Source organism: Onychostruthus taczanowskii, unplaced genomic scaffold (genome assembly GCF_017590055.1).
Source record: "Onychostruthus taczanowskii isolate IOZ18803 unplaced genomic scaffold, ASM1759005v1 scaffold83, whole genome shotgun sequence".
NCBI lineage: Eukaryota > Metazoa > Chordata > Aves > Passeriformes > Passeridae > Onychostruthus > Onychostruthus taczanowskii.
Genome location: NW_024506221.1, coordinates 501,041 through 518,661, shown reverse-complemented (window position 1 = coordinate 518,661; position 17,621 = coordinate 501,041). Strand labels below are relative to the sequence as shown.

The 17,621-nt window shown below is 41.4% G+C and overlaps 1 protein-coding gene across 1 annotated transcript in view; it reads left to right on the top strand.

Annotated features, from left to right (window-relative positions):
- SNX18 (sorting nexin 18) overlaps positions 1 to 7,306 on the top strand; it is a 33,976-nt gene extending 26,670 nt beyond the window's left edge. Inside the window, exon 2 of the mRNA XM_041424611.1 lies at positions 7,208 to 7,306. Within this exon, the coding sequence (XP_041280545.1) occupies positions 7,208 to 7,221 (14 nt within the window). The 3' untranslated portion in view covers positions 7,222 to 7,306. The remainder of the gene's footprint in view (positions 1 to 7,207) is intronic.
- Positions 7,307 to 17,621: the final 10,315 nt, after the last annotated feature.

The window sequence follows — 17,621 nt, the reverse complement described above, 5'->3', positions numbered from 1 at the left end:
TGGGTGAAGCTATTTCACTGCTATCCAGGACATTGTGCAAGAGGCAGACATTCACACTGGCATCACTCAGGGCTCAGCATTATCTTGTTCCTTAGTAGGACTTAGGTGGACACTATAGGTGCCCACCTCCCAAAGAGAAGTCTGGGATGTTAGTCCCCAGGCTATAAAAGCTTTTATTTGAAGCTGTACAGGAAGGACATAAGCTCTCAAAGGGCTGTATGCTCATTACCCCACTGCTCATTCCATCCTCTGACTACTTCTATATGTTCTTTTGCTTCTCCTCCTGGGAAATGTGTATGCAAATTGTTTGGGGAGTCAAGTCATCTGATGCAGAGATCCTCTCCATAAGCCAGGCACCTTAAGCTAGGTTTCCAGGATCTGCAATCTTTATGGGCCTTAAACAGTTATCTGCTTGGATAGTCAGGAAATTTTGTTCAAAACAGACCTAAAGAAGACTAGCTAAACCATGTTAAAACCTTATGTCCATGTGCTCGTTCAGGATTCATGCTATTCCCATTTAGCCTTATTTGCTCACATACTGAAATACAATAAATCAAATTAAGCTTAATACTGAACAAGAGTGCCCAGTGTTTGCAGAGGGAGTTATGCAGCTCTAATACCTAAATTCCCATATGTAGCTGACACATGCAAACTAGTCTGAAAATTTTTGCACAGAAAGGATGCCAAATAATTTCCTGTATATTCTAGAATTTATACAAAAAATACCTTGCCTGGACTATCAGAAAACCCATCTGCAGTAGGACAAATCTGAACAACTTTCTCACTCCTAGCATCTTTTCAAAACTGGGATTAGAGGCTAACACTGCTCTAGTACAGGTCAGATTCCCAGTAGGAGCGACAGCTGCCTATGTACAGAAATCCCAAAACCAGAAAAGGCGGGGTGAGAAAAGGCTTTTTGAGCCTACATGGCTCTCAGTGTTGCTGCAATACACCACCACGCATGCGAGGCATGACGTGCCTGCTGCCCTTCACACCACGCTCTGCCATCCTTCTGCTCACAGCCCTCTGCTGAACTGTATTCCCACAGACCAGTCACTGTCCCCGCTGCCCGAGGGAGGAACAAGCATAACAAAGGACAACTGGCAAAAATAGGTTGATAAAATTGAACTGTCGAGTCTGGGGTCTGTGATCTGTAGCAATTGACAATGTTATTTATATGTTTATGTGTAGGGGTGACTCAATGTTTTTCTTTTTATTGGTGTATCAGGCATATTCTGTCTGAAACAACTCTATTTTTGTATAAACTTACTATACATGTATCCTTTCTACATTGATTTTTCTACTCCAGTTGGGCTGGCTGCATTCTTAGAACTTGGATTAAAAATTCATTAGAACTTTTGTCAAGATTTTACTTGTCAGATACTTCTTTTCTCTTGTGAATAGCTGTCACTGAAATACTGTTTCAGTGGTTAATTTGAACTCTTTTTGGCTCATTTTTAATTCCTGCACAAATGTTTGTAATTTCGTAGTCTGACAGTGAGCAGAACCTAATCTCTATCAGTGGGGAGATAATGGGTTTTTCCTGATGATGAACAATATTGATGAACAATGCTAAGGAGCCCAAAGCAGAGGTGTGTCCCAGAGTATAGTAAAGCCAACACATGAGCTGCTGCCATGAGCTGCAAAGCAAGAATGTTTGGGGTTACATTCAAGGAGGCATCTAATTCTCAAATTATATATTTAAAATACCTTCATCAGCCACCACTCAATCCTAAAAGTGCCTAATTCTATAACTACTTACATTTTCATGTTTATGTTTTTGGAACTGATGCAATGGAGGTGCACCTTGCACCTCCCTCAAGGCACTTTGCACCTCCCTCAAGGTTGCTCAGGTCTTTGTAAGGTCAAATACCTCATTGCTTAAGGTGTGTGTAAAATTCACCAGCTCAGATGTACCGGACCTTGCTCTAGCTGAGTTTCTTAGAGTTGTGATGGTATTGCTAGAGGTTACCTGAAGGAGAGCAAGGTCTAGATTATGCGTCTGCCCCCGAAGTGCAGTGTCCAGAAACTGAAACTGTGTTCAATTTCTTCTGGTTGATCATGCAGGCTTTTCTCTGGTAGGAGAGTTCATGGTTCCAGAGGGTTGTGTCCCCCCACCTACATGCCAAGGGTGAGACCCAACGCTTCCCAGCTAAGCTGAGAGCCTCTCTTTAGGAATTCAGAGTGCAGGTGCATTTGAACTTACACTCATCTGGAAATGCGGGCTTTTTTCCTTTAAACTGTCTTTCACAGAATCACAGATCTGTTAGGGTTGGAAGGGACCTCAGGAGATGATCCAGTCCAACCCCCTGCCAAGGCAGTGTCACCAAGACAGGTGACACAAAAACATGTCCAGGTGGGTTTTGAACATCTCCAGTGAGGGAGACTCCCTGACTTCTCTGGGCAACCTGTTTCAGTGTCACCCCCAGTGTAAAGAAGCTTTCTTCATGTTGAGGTGGAACTTCTTGTGTTTTATTTCATGGCCTCCTTGTCCTGTCACTGGGCACCACCAAAAAAAGTCTGGCACCATCCTCTTGGCACTTGCCTTTGAGATGTTTGTGTGCATTTATAGTCTTAGATAGATTTATGTGCATCTCAGTCTCATAAGGAGATGCTCCAGAGCCTTGATCATCTTTGTGACCCTTTGCCAGTAGCTCCTTGTCTGTCTGGTACTGAGAAACCCAGAACTGGACACTCCAGATGTGGCCTCACAAAGCCAAGTGGAGGGGCAGGATCACCTCCCTTGATATGCTGGCCACACACATCCTGATGCACCCCAGGATCCCACTGGGTCTCCTGGCCACCAGGACACACAGCTGGATCATTTTCAACTTGTCACCCACCAGGATTCCCAGGTCCTTCTCAACAGAGCTGCTCTTTAGTAGGGCAGCCCCAGCCTGAGATGATATTTGGGGTTATCCCTCCCCAGGTGCAGGACCATGCACTTGCCCTTGTTGAATTTCATTAGGGTTCTCTCCACCCAACTCTCCAGGTTATCCAGGTCCCACTGAATGGTCCTGTGTGATAAAATAGCCAATATTTTGTGTATGAATTGTGGTGATCGTGCATGGTGCTAGCTCGGGCAGTAAGCACTTCTGAAACTAGTGACAAAGTTTCGAGTGTCACAATTACTAGGCAATGAGGCTGAATTAGGGTAAACCACAAACTGCAACACAGTCTTTCTCACCTTCTTCAAGATATGTATTTGTAACATCATAGAAGGTTAATTATCAGTGTATTTTGAAGTGGACTCTGTGCCTGTGTCAGGGCTTGCTGATGTGGGTGTCACTGAGTAACAGTAGCAGGTACCTACTTTCAGGTTGGAAGAAAACAAATTATAACAAACACACTCACTCAGTTCTTGCACATTTATTTATCAACATGTATAAGGAAACTGACATCCTTCAATAAAATGAAAATATTAAAATCCTGTTGACAGCAGTATCTTCCAGCTGTGATTTGTTGGATATTTATTGCCCACACTGATGCCTACTTTTTCATTACTGGCACCTCCCTTAAAAAAGAAAAATAAGAAGAAGCCAAACTGACAAAAAAACCACAAACACAAATAAACAAACAGGTATTTAAATGGGTCTATAACACACTGATGCATCTCTTCTCAGGTTATAACTCAGGTTATCATTTCATGTGTTAACTAGAATTATAAACATAATGTCAGTATATCTATATCCCCTGTTCAGTGCTGAGTATTTAGGTCATTTTGTCATTCTCTTCTGCTAATTGTTTTGTGACTCACAGACTTAGAAGTAGTGTATTTTCTCTCTTATCATACAAGCTGGAAGAGTGCCCAAAGCATATTAGCTCATCAGCCAGCCATTTGTACCTGCTGCTCACTGTCTGCTACTGCTAAATATATGCTAATGATGCTATCTGAGCCTTGAGATGAATTTGTAAATTGTGCTCACAGCAGGGAAATGAATGCTACTTACAAAGGTGACAAAGAAAGCATGGATTTTAGATGAGATGAATCACCACATTATATATTACTCTAGGGTAATAAATTATATTTTCAGTCTTGCATTCATTTTTTGGAAATGTGATTATAGGGCAAATGTAGCCTGTGAGAAACCTTTTAAAGTCTCCTGAGGTAGAACAAAGAGACTATAATAGATATTTTTTTTAATGATCTGATGTTTAAATACATACAAATCTGTTACAATGTGAGTTTTTAATAGGACTTTTCTTATACTGTGTTGCAATTTTAAAACTGCAGTTTTTGAATATTTTATAATACTTTTTTTCCTTTTTGTTACTTTTCAACAACACTGCACAACGTTCGGCATGTCTGCATTACATATGTATAAGATATATCAAAAGCAATGAAATAATATGAGAGCAAATCAAGCTAATTTGAAATTCCAATGTGCTGTAAAATAATGCAGCCTCTGTTAAATATGTTTGGTATGAAAGAAAAATTTGAGCCAACTGTAAGTACAGCTGGAGTTGGAATTGTTTAAACATTTTTGAAAGATTATCAAGGTATTTAAAAGACTGTCTGAAAACTTGGGTTCTGCATTTCACAAAGATGCAGAGGAATAGAGGTGGGGATGATTTTGGAAAGCACTGCCGTTCCTCTTTATTTAGTGTTTTTGTAGTGCCAGGACAGGTCATGCCAATGGCCTTCCAAAGTGCTTTTTCATGCCCTATCCTATCCCTCAAACAAAAACAGGAACAGAAGAGGTGAAGAGAATCAGCCAGACACACAGAGTGGGTATTTTGGCTGTCTGCCCATGGAGTCAGTGATGGCATCCCAGGGCACAGACTGCTCCCCCCTTGCCTGGCTGCTGGTCTCAGCAGTTCCCAGAGCCAGGCAGTGCCACAGGCTGGAATGGGAGGCAGAGTCCAGCTTGGGGGAACTCTTGCAGGAGTCTGCAAATGAACCATACTGTTGTTGAGGCCCAGAACTGGCTGCTGACTGGGAGCTGGGCTGACCTTAGGTACAGGACAGCATGACACTCTGAGGTACAGAATTGCCATCTCATGGGAAGGCCAGCTCTAGTTCTTAAACCCTGTTCACATGCAGTGTCCAAAACATATTGGATCAGTCTAAGTGTCAGACAATCTGGGAAAAAACAAAATGTTAGTAATTTCTGAATAAGTCATAGGATTTTCTTTCATATACTAAACTACTGGAAACAGAAACTTTTGAATTTGTCCTTGCTAAGGATGAAACAACATGAAAGAACTTTTGAAAATATTTCTATTTAGCCATAATAGAATACTTATAAAAAGCAATGGCCAAAAATATGTGCAGGAAGTGTGAATGAGAAATCTAAAGGAGTAAACTTAGGACATCAGGTATTTCAGCCACACAGACATCCCAGATCATGAGGGCACCACAGTGGCAGGAATCATCTTAACCCACAGTAATTTCTGGAGCTGTGCTTAACCTCTTATAGGTAGCACTGAAATTCAGCACATGGGTTTCCACAGAATCACAGAACAGCTTGAGTTGGGAGGAACCCACAAAGATCGTCAAGTCCAGCTCCTGGCCCTGCACAGCACCATCCCCAAGAATCACACCCTGTGCCTGAGAGCATTGTGTCAGGCTGGTGCTGTGACCACATCCCCGGGGAGCCTGTTCCAGTGCCCAGACACCCTCTGGGGGAAGAATCTTTTCCTAATATCCATCCTAAACCTTCTCTGACACAACTCCAGGCCATTGCCTCAGGTTCTCCCGCTGCTCACTCAGAGAAGAGATCAGGGCCCCTCCTCTTCCCTCCCAAGGAACTCGTAACTGCAATGGGGTCTCCTCTCAGTCTCCTCTTCTCCAGGCTGAACAGACCAAGTGGCCTCTGCTGCTCCTACAACCCAGCAGCTTTAAAAGAAAACCAAAGCTTTCTCAGTCCCCGCACATATATCGTGGTTGGAAAATAATCACAAAATGTTTTGAGTTCTCTGTGAATTGCTATTAGATAGTTATTATGGAAATCTAAATGTCTCTAGAGACAGCACCTCTGCTGTGTAAACCTGTAGCCCTGCAATGCAGTACTGCCTTCCAGCAAGAACCCATGAGCTCTGCAGGGGCTTTCCAAGGTCTCATGGCTGAGAGGCCTCAGGTTTGCTCTGTCTGACTACCTCTTGACTTGCCTGCAGCTCTGTTTTGCTTTGTTTAAACTCCAGTTAATCAGGTGGCTATGGCTAATTCTCTCTACTTGTGTTTATCCTTGTGTGGTACAGTCATGGTTTTACATAGCTGTCAGTAGCAAGCGGTGGTGCTGTGTTAAATGAGAAGTTTAAGACTCTGCCACACAATACAGGGCAAAGAAATAGAGGTGCAGTATGAAGCAGAGGACTTGAGAAGTGGAGACACAGAGCACCACAGAGGCTTAGGAGGATGGAGCAGTAAGAGATGGGCCACAGGCTTGGCACTTGAGACTCTCCAGTTGTCCATTTTAGAAATATGGATCCCGATCTGGACTAATCTAATTTGATAGCTTAGAAAAGGAACAAGGAAATAATATCTAACAGACATAAATAGTACTATATGTAGTACATTTCTTAAATGAAGCCATAGACCAGGAAAGCAAAAGAAAGGTAAAAAATTGCTTTGGAAAGCATTAATAAAAAACCTCTTACCCCAAGAGCATATCAGGGAAGGAAGAAGAATCCAATGCCATGACCATCACATTCTTCTTGGTGAGTGACTCCAGGGGCTATGGTTGATGCTGTTATCCTCTCCAGTTGGTCCAGAGTTCCTGAAGGTCCAGAAGAAAGTGAAAGGGTGAGCATATGTCCAAAGAAAGGGGTAGAAAATATTAAATACATGCATGACAATTTTATTATTGCTATGATTGAGACTTTTACCATACAGTAGTGCTCTAACTGCATTCCTGGTCTCCCTTCTTCTGCAATCATAACATCTACAGTCTTGAATTGCAGATTAATTAATGATTCTTGAAGTAGACCATTAAGAATTTTGTTGCAGTAACAATAAAATCTTGGCTTTATTTATGTATGTGTCATGCTTTCTCTTAGTTCACAAAGAAGATTTTGAGCATAATGGTGTATTATTTTGCACACAGAAGGCAAAGAAATGTTTATTGTCAACTCGGGGGTGCCTAAGGCAAGGGAAGCCAGCACTTTGAGCTTGTTGTCCAGTACTGGCACAACTGCATGGCTACTCTGGAGCTAGCACCCTTTAAAAGTGATTTGCCATATATTCAATTTGTAAATTCTTTTGCAGACACAGTTTCCTGAAGAAACAAGATGTTTCCAGTCAAGAGCCTCTCTGGAAAGCAGAGGAAAGCAACATTGCTCGGTTTGGGTGAGCCCCTCCCTCTTGCTGAGCCCTGCCTGTCCCCTTTCTGGCCCAGGTCGGTGTCTCTGGTCTGTCTGGGCCATCCCTGGTGCTGACCATCAACCCTGGCCCCTATCAGAGTAAAAGTCACAGGAGAAAAGGACTAATTTAACTTCAATCATTTTGGAGGATAGAGGCATGATAATAACCATGTCTGTGGGAATGGGAGGGCAGAGATTTAACAGCTATGGGAGACACCTGGCCTTGATCTCAGAGGGCAACATGTTTTGTCGTGTTTTGTCTTTTCCCTGGTTCTGTCTCAAGAGCTGTTACCCACAACGGTAACTCAAGGTAAAAATACTACTTTCTTACCATTAAAGGCGCCATGCTGAAGTCACGTTAGGGTCTCCAAAAGGAAATTTTGACCATGTCTGAAAGACTTGGACCTCCATTTCTGGAAATGATGTTTATATATTAAACTGAGATTAACTGTGAAAAACACTACTGTGTAGCCATAAGCACCAGAGGACCGGGGAACAGCCTGAAATGTCAGGGAACGGTAGAAAAATCCTTACAGTTTAGGCAAAAGGGGATGGATGTGGGAAGAGAGGTTTTTATTACAGATACCATCTGATGGTAGTTTTACCAGGAAATAACTGTATATTTATATTTTTTGAGGCAATTTTCCAGCCTAATAATACTACTATTGCTGTCTGCTGAGAGTTGCTGTGCCTGTGAGAGTCCTATACACTGGGCAACTTGCCATAAAGGAGGAATTGTGCTGCTGTACAGAAGTGAGGGCTTTACTCAAATGGATATGCTCAGGTTCCTGTAGGTACGTGGAAATGAGCACGCAGAGATGTTAGCAGACACAGAACAGGGCAATGGAATAAGCTTTTATTTTATATTGTTTTTTCTCCAACTGGATTTATTTCCATTGACCACCATAAAATCTTTTCTGTTAAGGCCAATGTGAGTGTATTTTTTATTCCTTCATGAAACAACAACCCTTCAAATTTACCTTTATTTAGGGCCTATTAGTGATTTCTCTGTGGACGTGACAGCCTGGCCAGAGAGCAAGAAAATGGGATTGGTTTTCTCACAATGGACTTGTGAGACTTTTTTGGGAGTTGTAGAGAAACTATGACAACTTGTTAGTATAAACAACCTGAAGGTGGTGTTTTCCTACTTTGTTTTTCTGTTGTTCTCAAGGAGTGTTTGTGAGAAAGATGTTTTTGTTAATTAGCCAATCAAGTAGAATATGTTGAACCTATCTATAAAATAAGAGAATTTTTGTATTAAAGCTGCTGTTGTGTGAACCAGCCTTCTGGTGAATTTGTGTCATTTCTTGCTCAACGGTGACAATTTCTCTATCTGGACAGGTAAGCAATCACTGAATTTAAATTTGTGTTTTAACCAAGGGACACAAAAATGTGATAAAAATGTCTTCTGTCCTTTTTGCAAATCTAATTCCAGGCAGCTGAGATGAATGCCTTCCATGTATTTCCACTAGATTTGAAAGACCTGTCCCATATCCTAAATTTTGAGGCCCTAGTGCTGTTATTGTCATGGTGGTCTAAAATAATAAGAGAGTCAGTGTTCATAAATGTAGCAACTAAGATTTGGAATAAAGGAAACTGAACAACAACTCATAAGGTTTGGGACATGAAAAATCTTTCTCAGCTGCTTCTTCAGGACATAGTGGGGGCAGTTGCCTACCCAAAAGCACATATGTTTTTCTCCAGTTGCATTACTTTGATAAAAGTTTTCACCTCTTCCATCTTTCCAAAGTGGTTTTCCACCTGGTTAATTTTTTGAAAGATTATTACCCAAAAGGTATCTATCAGTAAGAATTTTTTCTGTTTCTATTAGGTGTAAAAGTATTTGAATCTCAGCTAGAACACAACAGAATTTGCACAGAATCTGTTCTGAAGCAAAAGACATGCCACCACATGACAGTAAAAAGTAAATCACAGAATCCAAGAATAGCCTGAGCTGGAAGGTCCCCGTACTGATCATTGAAGTCAAACATCTGGCCCTGCACAGGACAACTCCAAGAATCACACCATGTGCCTGACAGTATTGTCCAAGTCTTATGTGGGATAGAGTGCTGGACTGAAAACTTGATCTGCCGTTCCTTAAAGTTACAGCTGAGATGTATGGGAGTATGAAGAATGTTATGTTGAAAAGAGATTATGCCTTATCATTCCACTTCATTGCATTGCTGAGCTAGCCTGTCTTTAAATTCATAAAGGTTTGTACTAGCTGGGTGTCTCAGTGGGATCAAGAAGATGAGGGTTCAATAGTGACCTGTTACACATATGCACAAGCAGGGGCTCCTTAAAAATGGTGGCTTTCCAGGGCCAAATACACATATGAAGTATGTTTTCTTGGGCTGAAGGCAATCCCAAATATTGGGATGCTTCTTCAACAACGCAGAAATCTCAGGCTCTGCTCAAGGAGTCTGATTTTCCTCTCCTGTGAGTCACTGTGAGAAGGGGGCAAATCTGTTCCTGGGAAGGGAATTGAGCTTGAGGTCAGGTTTATATGAGCTGACTGCAGTTCCACCAGAATAACTGTGAATAAGCCTTATAACTGAATGACAATTTGCAGCTGTAATGGATGATCCTACATGCCTTGCACTGCCCAGATTCTGTTACTCACATAATTATTAAAACTGTAGTAGGCTTCTTAATATATAAAGTGGAGGTTGGTGTCTGGAGAAAGAGCAGAAGGTCACTTTTCAGGCTGAAGCCCAGTGCTCTCTACCTCCTTTACCAATGTATGAAAATAGCCAGACACATTTAATTGCTGATTTACTAAGTAAAATGTGTTGTTTTTGATACTTCCACCAAGAATATATACTTGCAATATTTTTCCTGTCAATATAAGTGTTTCTTGGAAATATCTGTGGTTGCTGTAAATAGAACAAATACACCAGATGTAGCAGACTAAGGCAGAGTCTAAGTATGTGATTCTTTTACTGTAAACTTTGCTGAAAACTAAAATGTGTACTTTTTTGTGACTAAATAAAACAGAAAAATGTGAGGTCTTCACTAGTATTGCAATCAAAGTACTGGAAACATGTTAGTGGTACTGAATCTTGCAGGGACTAGCAAATATTCTATACAAGCTATTCTGTACAAATATTCTATACAAGTTTCCTGTATTAATAGACTGGCTGCTGTCCAAACTGAGGCTCCTCTGTGAAAATAGACACTGTTTTAGGGAGATTAGTCAGCAAATTCTTAATAATTAAATAAACAGTGTAGTCAAGACACACCCTCCCAAATCTTTGCCATGTTCATGTTACAATAGCAGACAACAGTGTATGAGGGAAAATTACATTCACAGACACCAGCAATAACTAAACCAGGTTCCTTAATATATAGTTATTTCAGCAGGAATTTGTATTTTGTGTGTTGGCTACTAAGAGAGCTCTAACTTTTTCCCTAATAGAGGGAAAATCTGGAAGCATTGTGTTGTTTATGAAACATGGATTTGACTTTGTGTCCTAGACTGAGAATTTATTGCATGATTTGGAAAGGGACTGCACAGAGGTGGAGGAGGAAAGCAAGGAAAGAAAAAGGACAAAACGAGATTCAGAGGCAGACATTATTCAAAACCACAGTCAAGGACACAGCAATAGTAGGTTAGATATTAATAGCCTGCTGGATAACTTCATTGCTTCAAAATGCCTTTTAAGAAATCACATTTTATTCTTGCCAGAAGTTACTTACTTCCCACAAAGAATGTTTTCCTGAAACTTTTTCCTTACTTTATAATCACTGAAATAAGAAGAAATAAAAATAAAAAAGCGGGAACCTTCTCTTGTTGGGGTAGCTGGCAAGATCTCCAAAACCAAAAAGTTAAATTCTCAGGAACCTGAATTTTTCAGATTAAAGTTCCCTAGCCAAAACCCCAATCTCAATGGTTCTTTAATTTTTCACACTTTAAATCTCTAATAATGCATTAAATAATCACTTCAAATTAGATGTGCAGAAAGATCATAGTGCTCAGCTGTATTGTGAGTTTAATAAATAATTTTCTGTAAAGACAGATAAATTTCTGTACATCTTGCATTAGACAATTGCTTGTTTTCTCCCTCATTAGTAAAGCCCTATTTTGGTATATAGATCAAATTATTGCCTGTCCACCTTTAAGTAAATCCTCCTCTTATATCTGAATGAATTTTTGAACTAATTGCAAACACATCCGTGATAGATTTTAAAACGTGGTATTTGTTCTGAAAGTCATACTGCCAGGGCTAAAGTTATTACTAGAAAACTAGATACTTTGGCAGGTATTTGTAAGAGACATTACTAAATCAAAACAGCTCTGGCCAAACTTGGACAGTGCATTAAATGACTTCTTGATGTACTGAAGTTGGCATAAGAAGGAATTCTTTTGGCTGGTTCTAGCATTAGCTGGGGGAAATGAAAACTGTATGGAAAAGGCAAAAATATCTGCCCTTGCAGTCAAAGATGCTCTCTCAACTCTTCTTTCCCTGCTCCTCTCCCCAGGCAAAGCTGCCAAATATCAGAGGGAGCACATCGGGTTGCAGCGATCTTTCCACAAAGGGAACGAGCTGATCAGTGTTAGGAACTGAATGTGTTGTTGTGGGGTAAGGCGTGTTACCATGCAGATGGAAAGGGAGCTGTGGGGTGCCAGGGCATGCAGCAGTGAAGAAAGCAGCCAAGCTGGGCCATAGACAGAAAAGAAGTAGGTCAGTGACAACCTGGTTCCAAAGCAGGCTATCTGGAGTCAGGCAAATCTGCAGATCAGAAGGGAGTCTGCCCAGCTTAGGGGAACTGCTGCTCAAAACGGTGCCAGACAGGCAATTTTCCCCTGCTGATATCAGCATTCTTCTCCCCATGAGGAGCAGCAGCTGGAATGGGACACAGGACGGGACAGCCGGGTTTGGGGGCAGCACAGTCCTGCAGAGGTGGCTGGGGGTTGCTTTTCACACGTCTGCTCGGACAGCCCAGCTGCCAGGAGTGCTTCCAAATCACTCACGGAGTTGGTCTGAGCTGTTTAAAGAGAAGCAGGATGAGACTGAATGGCCTGAACAAACAATGCTAGCACAGTTGCTAGTCTCTTTAGCATAAAGTATAAATAGGAAGAAAAAATAGCTTTTTTTACCCAGTTTCTTAGTTTTAGCAATCAATAAGGGAAATGGACATGCAGTATAAGACAAGCCATAGTTTTCTATCTCGAAAACACATTCCAACAAGCCATAAAAGCCTGATACAAAGGGATGGATTTGAATCCCAGGTTATGTCCCAAAGAATTAAAAGCTAAATACAATTTTTTCTTAATCTCTATGTTATCCCCAATGCCTTGCACAAAAGAAAACTATGAAATGCTAAGTGCCAAACTTGGTCAATCAATAAGTTTACTCCAAGTGACGTCAATATAAATGAGGTACAGACAGGTACAGACTTAGCTAAGTCTATCCTACCTGAATGCCAAGAACAAAATACCCTTGCCTAAATGGGGCATATGTAGAATTCCTTTAAAAGAATGTGACTCAGAAACATTAAATTCCTTGAAAATATTGATGTGGAACAGAAAATACATTGGAAATCAATACTCTCACAAATGTATATTGGAAGAACAGAACTTGTAAGTCCAGGAACATGGTTTACTGATGCACCTGGCAGTTCTACATTAGTTGTTGGACTCAGTGATCTTAAAGATGCTTCCCGAAGTATATTATTCTATGCTGTTCTAATTACTTTCACCACAACTCTCTCAAAACAGCCCTAATGTGCTGGGAACATCTGCAGCCAGAGACATGGAAAAGTCAATGGAGTCTTGACACTAACACTTCTGCCAGAGATGAGTGATGGAAGAAGTGAGGCAGCCCAGTAAACTGGACAGAGTTCATTTAATTCCAGGCTTGGAATAAACTGGAGCTTTTAATCTTTATGACTAACTGGCTGTTGGCAACCAGGTTAAAGCTGATGGGTCAAGAGTATCCTGGGATCAAATCTCACATGGAAATGTGATCTCATTAAAACAACTCAGCAGGCCTGATGTGCATCAGATTGTTCCTACAGAGCAAGAATAAAGGTGGTAATTCCTTGGCTCTTCTTTATTGTCTTCAACACTAATGAAACATCCTGCCTATGGTAGACAAACCAACTCAGCTGAGCAAAGAGCTATCACAGTCCCTGTGAAACTACTAAAATGTTTGTGGTTGGCAAGCCTAGCTAACATAACATCTGGTATGAGAAAGAATCCATCACATAAGCCAAGATGAGGCATGTCACTGCTCAGAGACAGATGGGATCCATTTCCCCACAGACTGTGAAAGCCCTTTTTCAACAACATTTGATTGAGATCACTCAACTGACAGTGCATCAGACAAGATAAATGGTGACCTAGCAGCAGTCTCCCACTCCATCCCTGCTGCCAGCTCAGCAGGTGAAGTTGCAGCAGGACCACTCTAAGGAGGAAGGGCAGGTGTGGACCCCTGTGTCCAGCTTGCAGAGCTGTGGATCAATGTTACATTAGACTGCAGGGCTGCTCTCTCCCCCTACATCCAGACACAGAGCAGAATGCCGCTGACTCAGGGATCCACAAGCAGCTTTGCATGGCTTAGCTGGTGTTTGTATTCTAAATCTCTCTGTTTTGCATCTGTTTTGCCCACACAGCAAGGCAGCAATAAATAACCATAGTAAAAATGATGAGCCATCAATCCATCCTGTTCCTGTGTTCCACAAGGTGGAACAAGAGAAAGAACCTGGTGGGAGAGCATGGTCACAGACATGCAGTGGGCTTGGCAAGGGCACCAGTGTGCACTGGGACTATCCCAGTGATGGGGAAGGTCAGTGGGTAATGACACTGCTCCCACAGTGACCAAATTAGTCAAAGATCAAACAAAGCCCTGATGTTCCATCTAATTCATACTCATTTAAAGAATGTTTCTGTGTGGTTTTGGAAATGAATGCAATGAGCTTAATTTTGAGGAAGGACATTGTAAAATGACTCTTTTAAAGGACTTTATTGGTCAGGTTTTTATAATAGCACCCAGAAGAGTTATTAATACAGAACTAAATACAGATTATTCAAAAAGTTTGGCCAGTGATCAATAAAGACTATCAGTTAACATTACACAAAGGCTGATTTATGTAATTGTTAGCATGGCTTGTGCAACTCTCCAAACAAATGAATAGAAGTCAGAATACAGCTGCCTTTTAAATCCATGCCCCAGATAGGAGACAGACACAGGGGATTTAGTGATTTGATCATGCAGAATAATAGCCAGCTTTTGGCAATTGGATGATATGGTGTTGATTATGCATACTATTTGTTGAATGTTTGAGGTGTCCAGGGAGGGAAGAGTTTCCATGTAATTTAAAATATGTATTGAATTGGTATCGGAGAAAATACCTAAGAGAAACAGGATTACCAAGAAGCACAAATAGAAAATCAACCTTATGAGGAATCTGGGCTTTCCATTTCAGAGCAGATTAAAAGTGTTTGTGCTCTATCAATTGAGATCTACAGAGGGAGATTTTAAAAGATGTGGAACGCAGATTTGTTTCCCTGGAGCCACCCTTATCATACAAAAGGTCTGCAAGCACATTTAGTGTGTAACTTCAGAAACAATACCCCATTACATAAACCCAGATGTGCAGTGCATTGGTACCTTTTCCAAACCAGCACTGTTCATCTTGGATAATCCACTGCTACACAACTGAGTATCTCTGAATATTTGATTGTTCTTTGTGGCTACTCCAAGGCACAGCAGCTGCCAAAAGCACCCAGAAAGACTGCTGCAGCAGAGGCCCCTGTAGAATCTACACACTCAGGCATCCTCCACTGTGGAGAGGGATGCTGTGTGAGGAGGGGGAGAGGGACAGGGGAGGGTTCTTTTGTGTGTTACACCACTGCCGCTGCAGCATCTCCGTAGCAGCAGTGGGGTGGTGCATAGCTGCCTGAAACCAAAGCTGGAATCCTGGGCAGAAAAAGGTAAGACAATGCTTGAGCACTGAACAAAAAACAGAAGGAATTGCTGCTTCACCAAGGAGTTTATCTCAATTAATGTAAGGAATTTGGATATTGCATATCTTCACTTAGAATTATGTATTAATTGCAATGACCTATGTCCATAGCAATAGGCTGCCAGGCAAGGTAAAACAGATGCAAGAATGAGTGTGCTTTGAATCACACCTCATAAATACAATCTGATAAGAGAGTCAGACAAATCTTAATTTCAGATTACTTTTGGTTACTGGGATGGAGTTTTTTCTCTTCACAGTAGCTTGTATGGGACTGTGCTTTGGATTTGTGCTGAAAACAGTGATGATAACACAGAAACATTGTAGTTATTGCTGAGCAGTTCTTACATAGTATTGAGGACTTTTCTGCTCCTCACTGCATCCCACCAGTGAGGATGCTTGGGGAGGGAGAGCCATAAGAAGCTGGGAGGAGACACAGCCAGGGCAGCTGTCCACAAATGACTACAGGGATGTCCTATTCCATATGTTGGCATGCTCAGCATATAAAGCTGGAGGAGGGAGGAAAGGGGTGAGAAGTTCAGAGTGGTGGTGTTTGTTTCCTAGGTCATCACCGTGTATGTTGGAGCCTTGCTGTCCTGGGGGTGACTGGACATATTCCTTCCCATGGGAAGCAGTGAATTAATTGTGCAGCTTTTGCTTTCCCTGTTAAACTGTCTGTATCTTAACCCATGAGTTAATTCAGTTCTACTCTTTCTGTCCTCCCACCCATCCTACTTGTGGGAGGAGTGAGCAAGTGGCTGGGTAGGGCTGAGTTACCAGCTGGGCTTCAAACATGGCATCCTTCACAAGGACTATTTCAGAAGGGGAGAAAACAGAGTAAGGCTTTATGACACTTCTTTGCCTGTCAAAATGTTACTGAGATTGTATCACAAAGCTGAGATTCTACAGTGGATGAATCCAAAGGATCTCATGCAGAAGAAAGAGAAGTCACACTGTGTTGAAGCCCCACATGGAAACTCACATTATTTTGGAAGAATAGACCTTTACACTGTTTCTCCAATTGAGCAGCTGCTTATGAAGAATTTTACTCCTTCCCTGCCACATGTGAAATACTGACAAGATACCTATGCTTTAATCTGGCATTGGTTTACCATTCTGATTTCCCTTCTTTCCACATTTAAGTGGAATTTCGCTTCCAACAGGAAATCAGCAGAAAACCTTTCAGCAGCTGGAAAAAATAATAAAAGAGGACTAGAAAATTTTAATGTATGGAAGAATAAACTCTCCTTGTACCTGTTTACAAAAACTGATCTTGGAACGGTCTTCACATCCCATTTCTGCAACTTAAGTAGGGCATTGGTAATACAACAACAGTCGTACAAAGTATGGAAATTTTAGTTCAGAAAAGCTTTTCATATTTTGTAATATGACTTTATTTTAAGTTGGATAAAAGCCAAAAAATTCAGTTTTCTTCTGAATAAAATTCCAAAGCTTTTTGCAGGCAGTTTTGTTTCAATATAGTATACTTTCTTGAAAGCTGTTCTGAAACACAAAGAAGTTACATTTTTTCCATTTTTAAACAGTTCCTGTTTCCTCTGTTCTCTTTATAAAACATTTTTTGCAATTGTACATTTCAGGGTGATGATATTCCATTAAGTCGCTCCAGCAAGTTATAAACAGATCTTCTACCTCTCTTCTCATTGCTCCAGATTACCCCAAAAATGTAGTTCTCTGCATTGATTGGGATGCTGGCTGGGAGGGTGGGCAAGGGGGAGAGAGGGAATTGGGGGAGAAAGTATTAATTAATGGAATTACTTTAATATTTTAGAAGTGTCTTTTCTTAGTAAATCTCAGTGTAGTATATTTGAATATTCTGGATGGCTGAAATAGAAATATTTGTATTTCTGCCACACAAAGAAGCTGCTGCCTTGACAGCCCTGGAGGCAAGAAGATGAGAACTGCTATTGAATGCTCCCAGTTGGGCCCAGCACATCCAGTCTCCAACCAGAAATAAGGGATCAAGTCCCCACTGCAGCTGCAAGAGCCTCATGTGGTTCAGAAGTTTTTGGATCCTTTCCATGCCACAGCAGACAGCAGTTCCATAGACACTGAGGTGTGATGCTGAGCAATGTGCAGCTGGTAGGAATTATTTAAGGGCAATTTAGTAAATTAGACTAATGATTCACATGAATGCACTCACAGTGGTTGGTGTAGCTGGAGGGCCGGAACGGGGTTTTCCCCACTGGGAATCCCAGACCAGCAACCAGCTAAAATGGGATGGTGCTTTGCAGAGGGTTCCCATCAGAGGGCTCACAGGGGCAAGCAGAGAGACTTGAACAGGCAGGTTTGACAGGACTGGCACCCATGATGATAATACCTGTTGCTAGTAC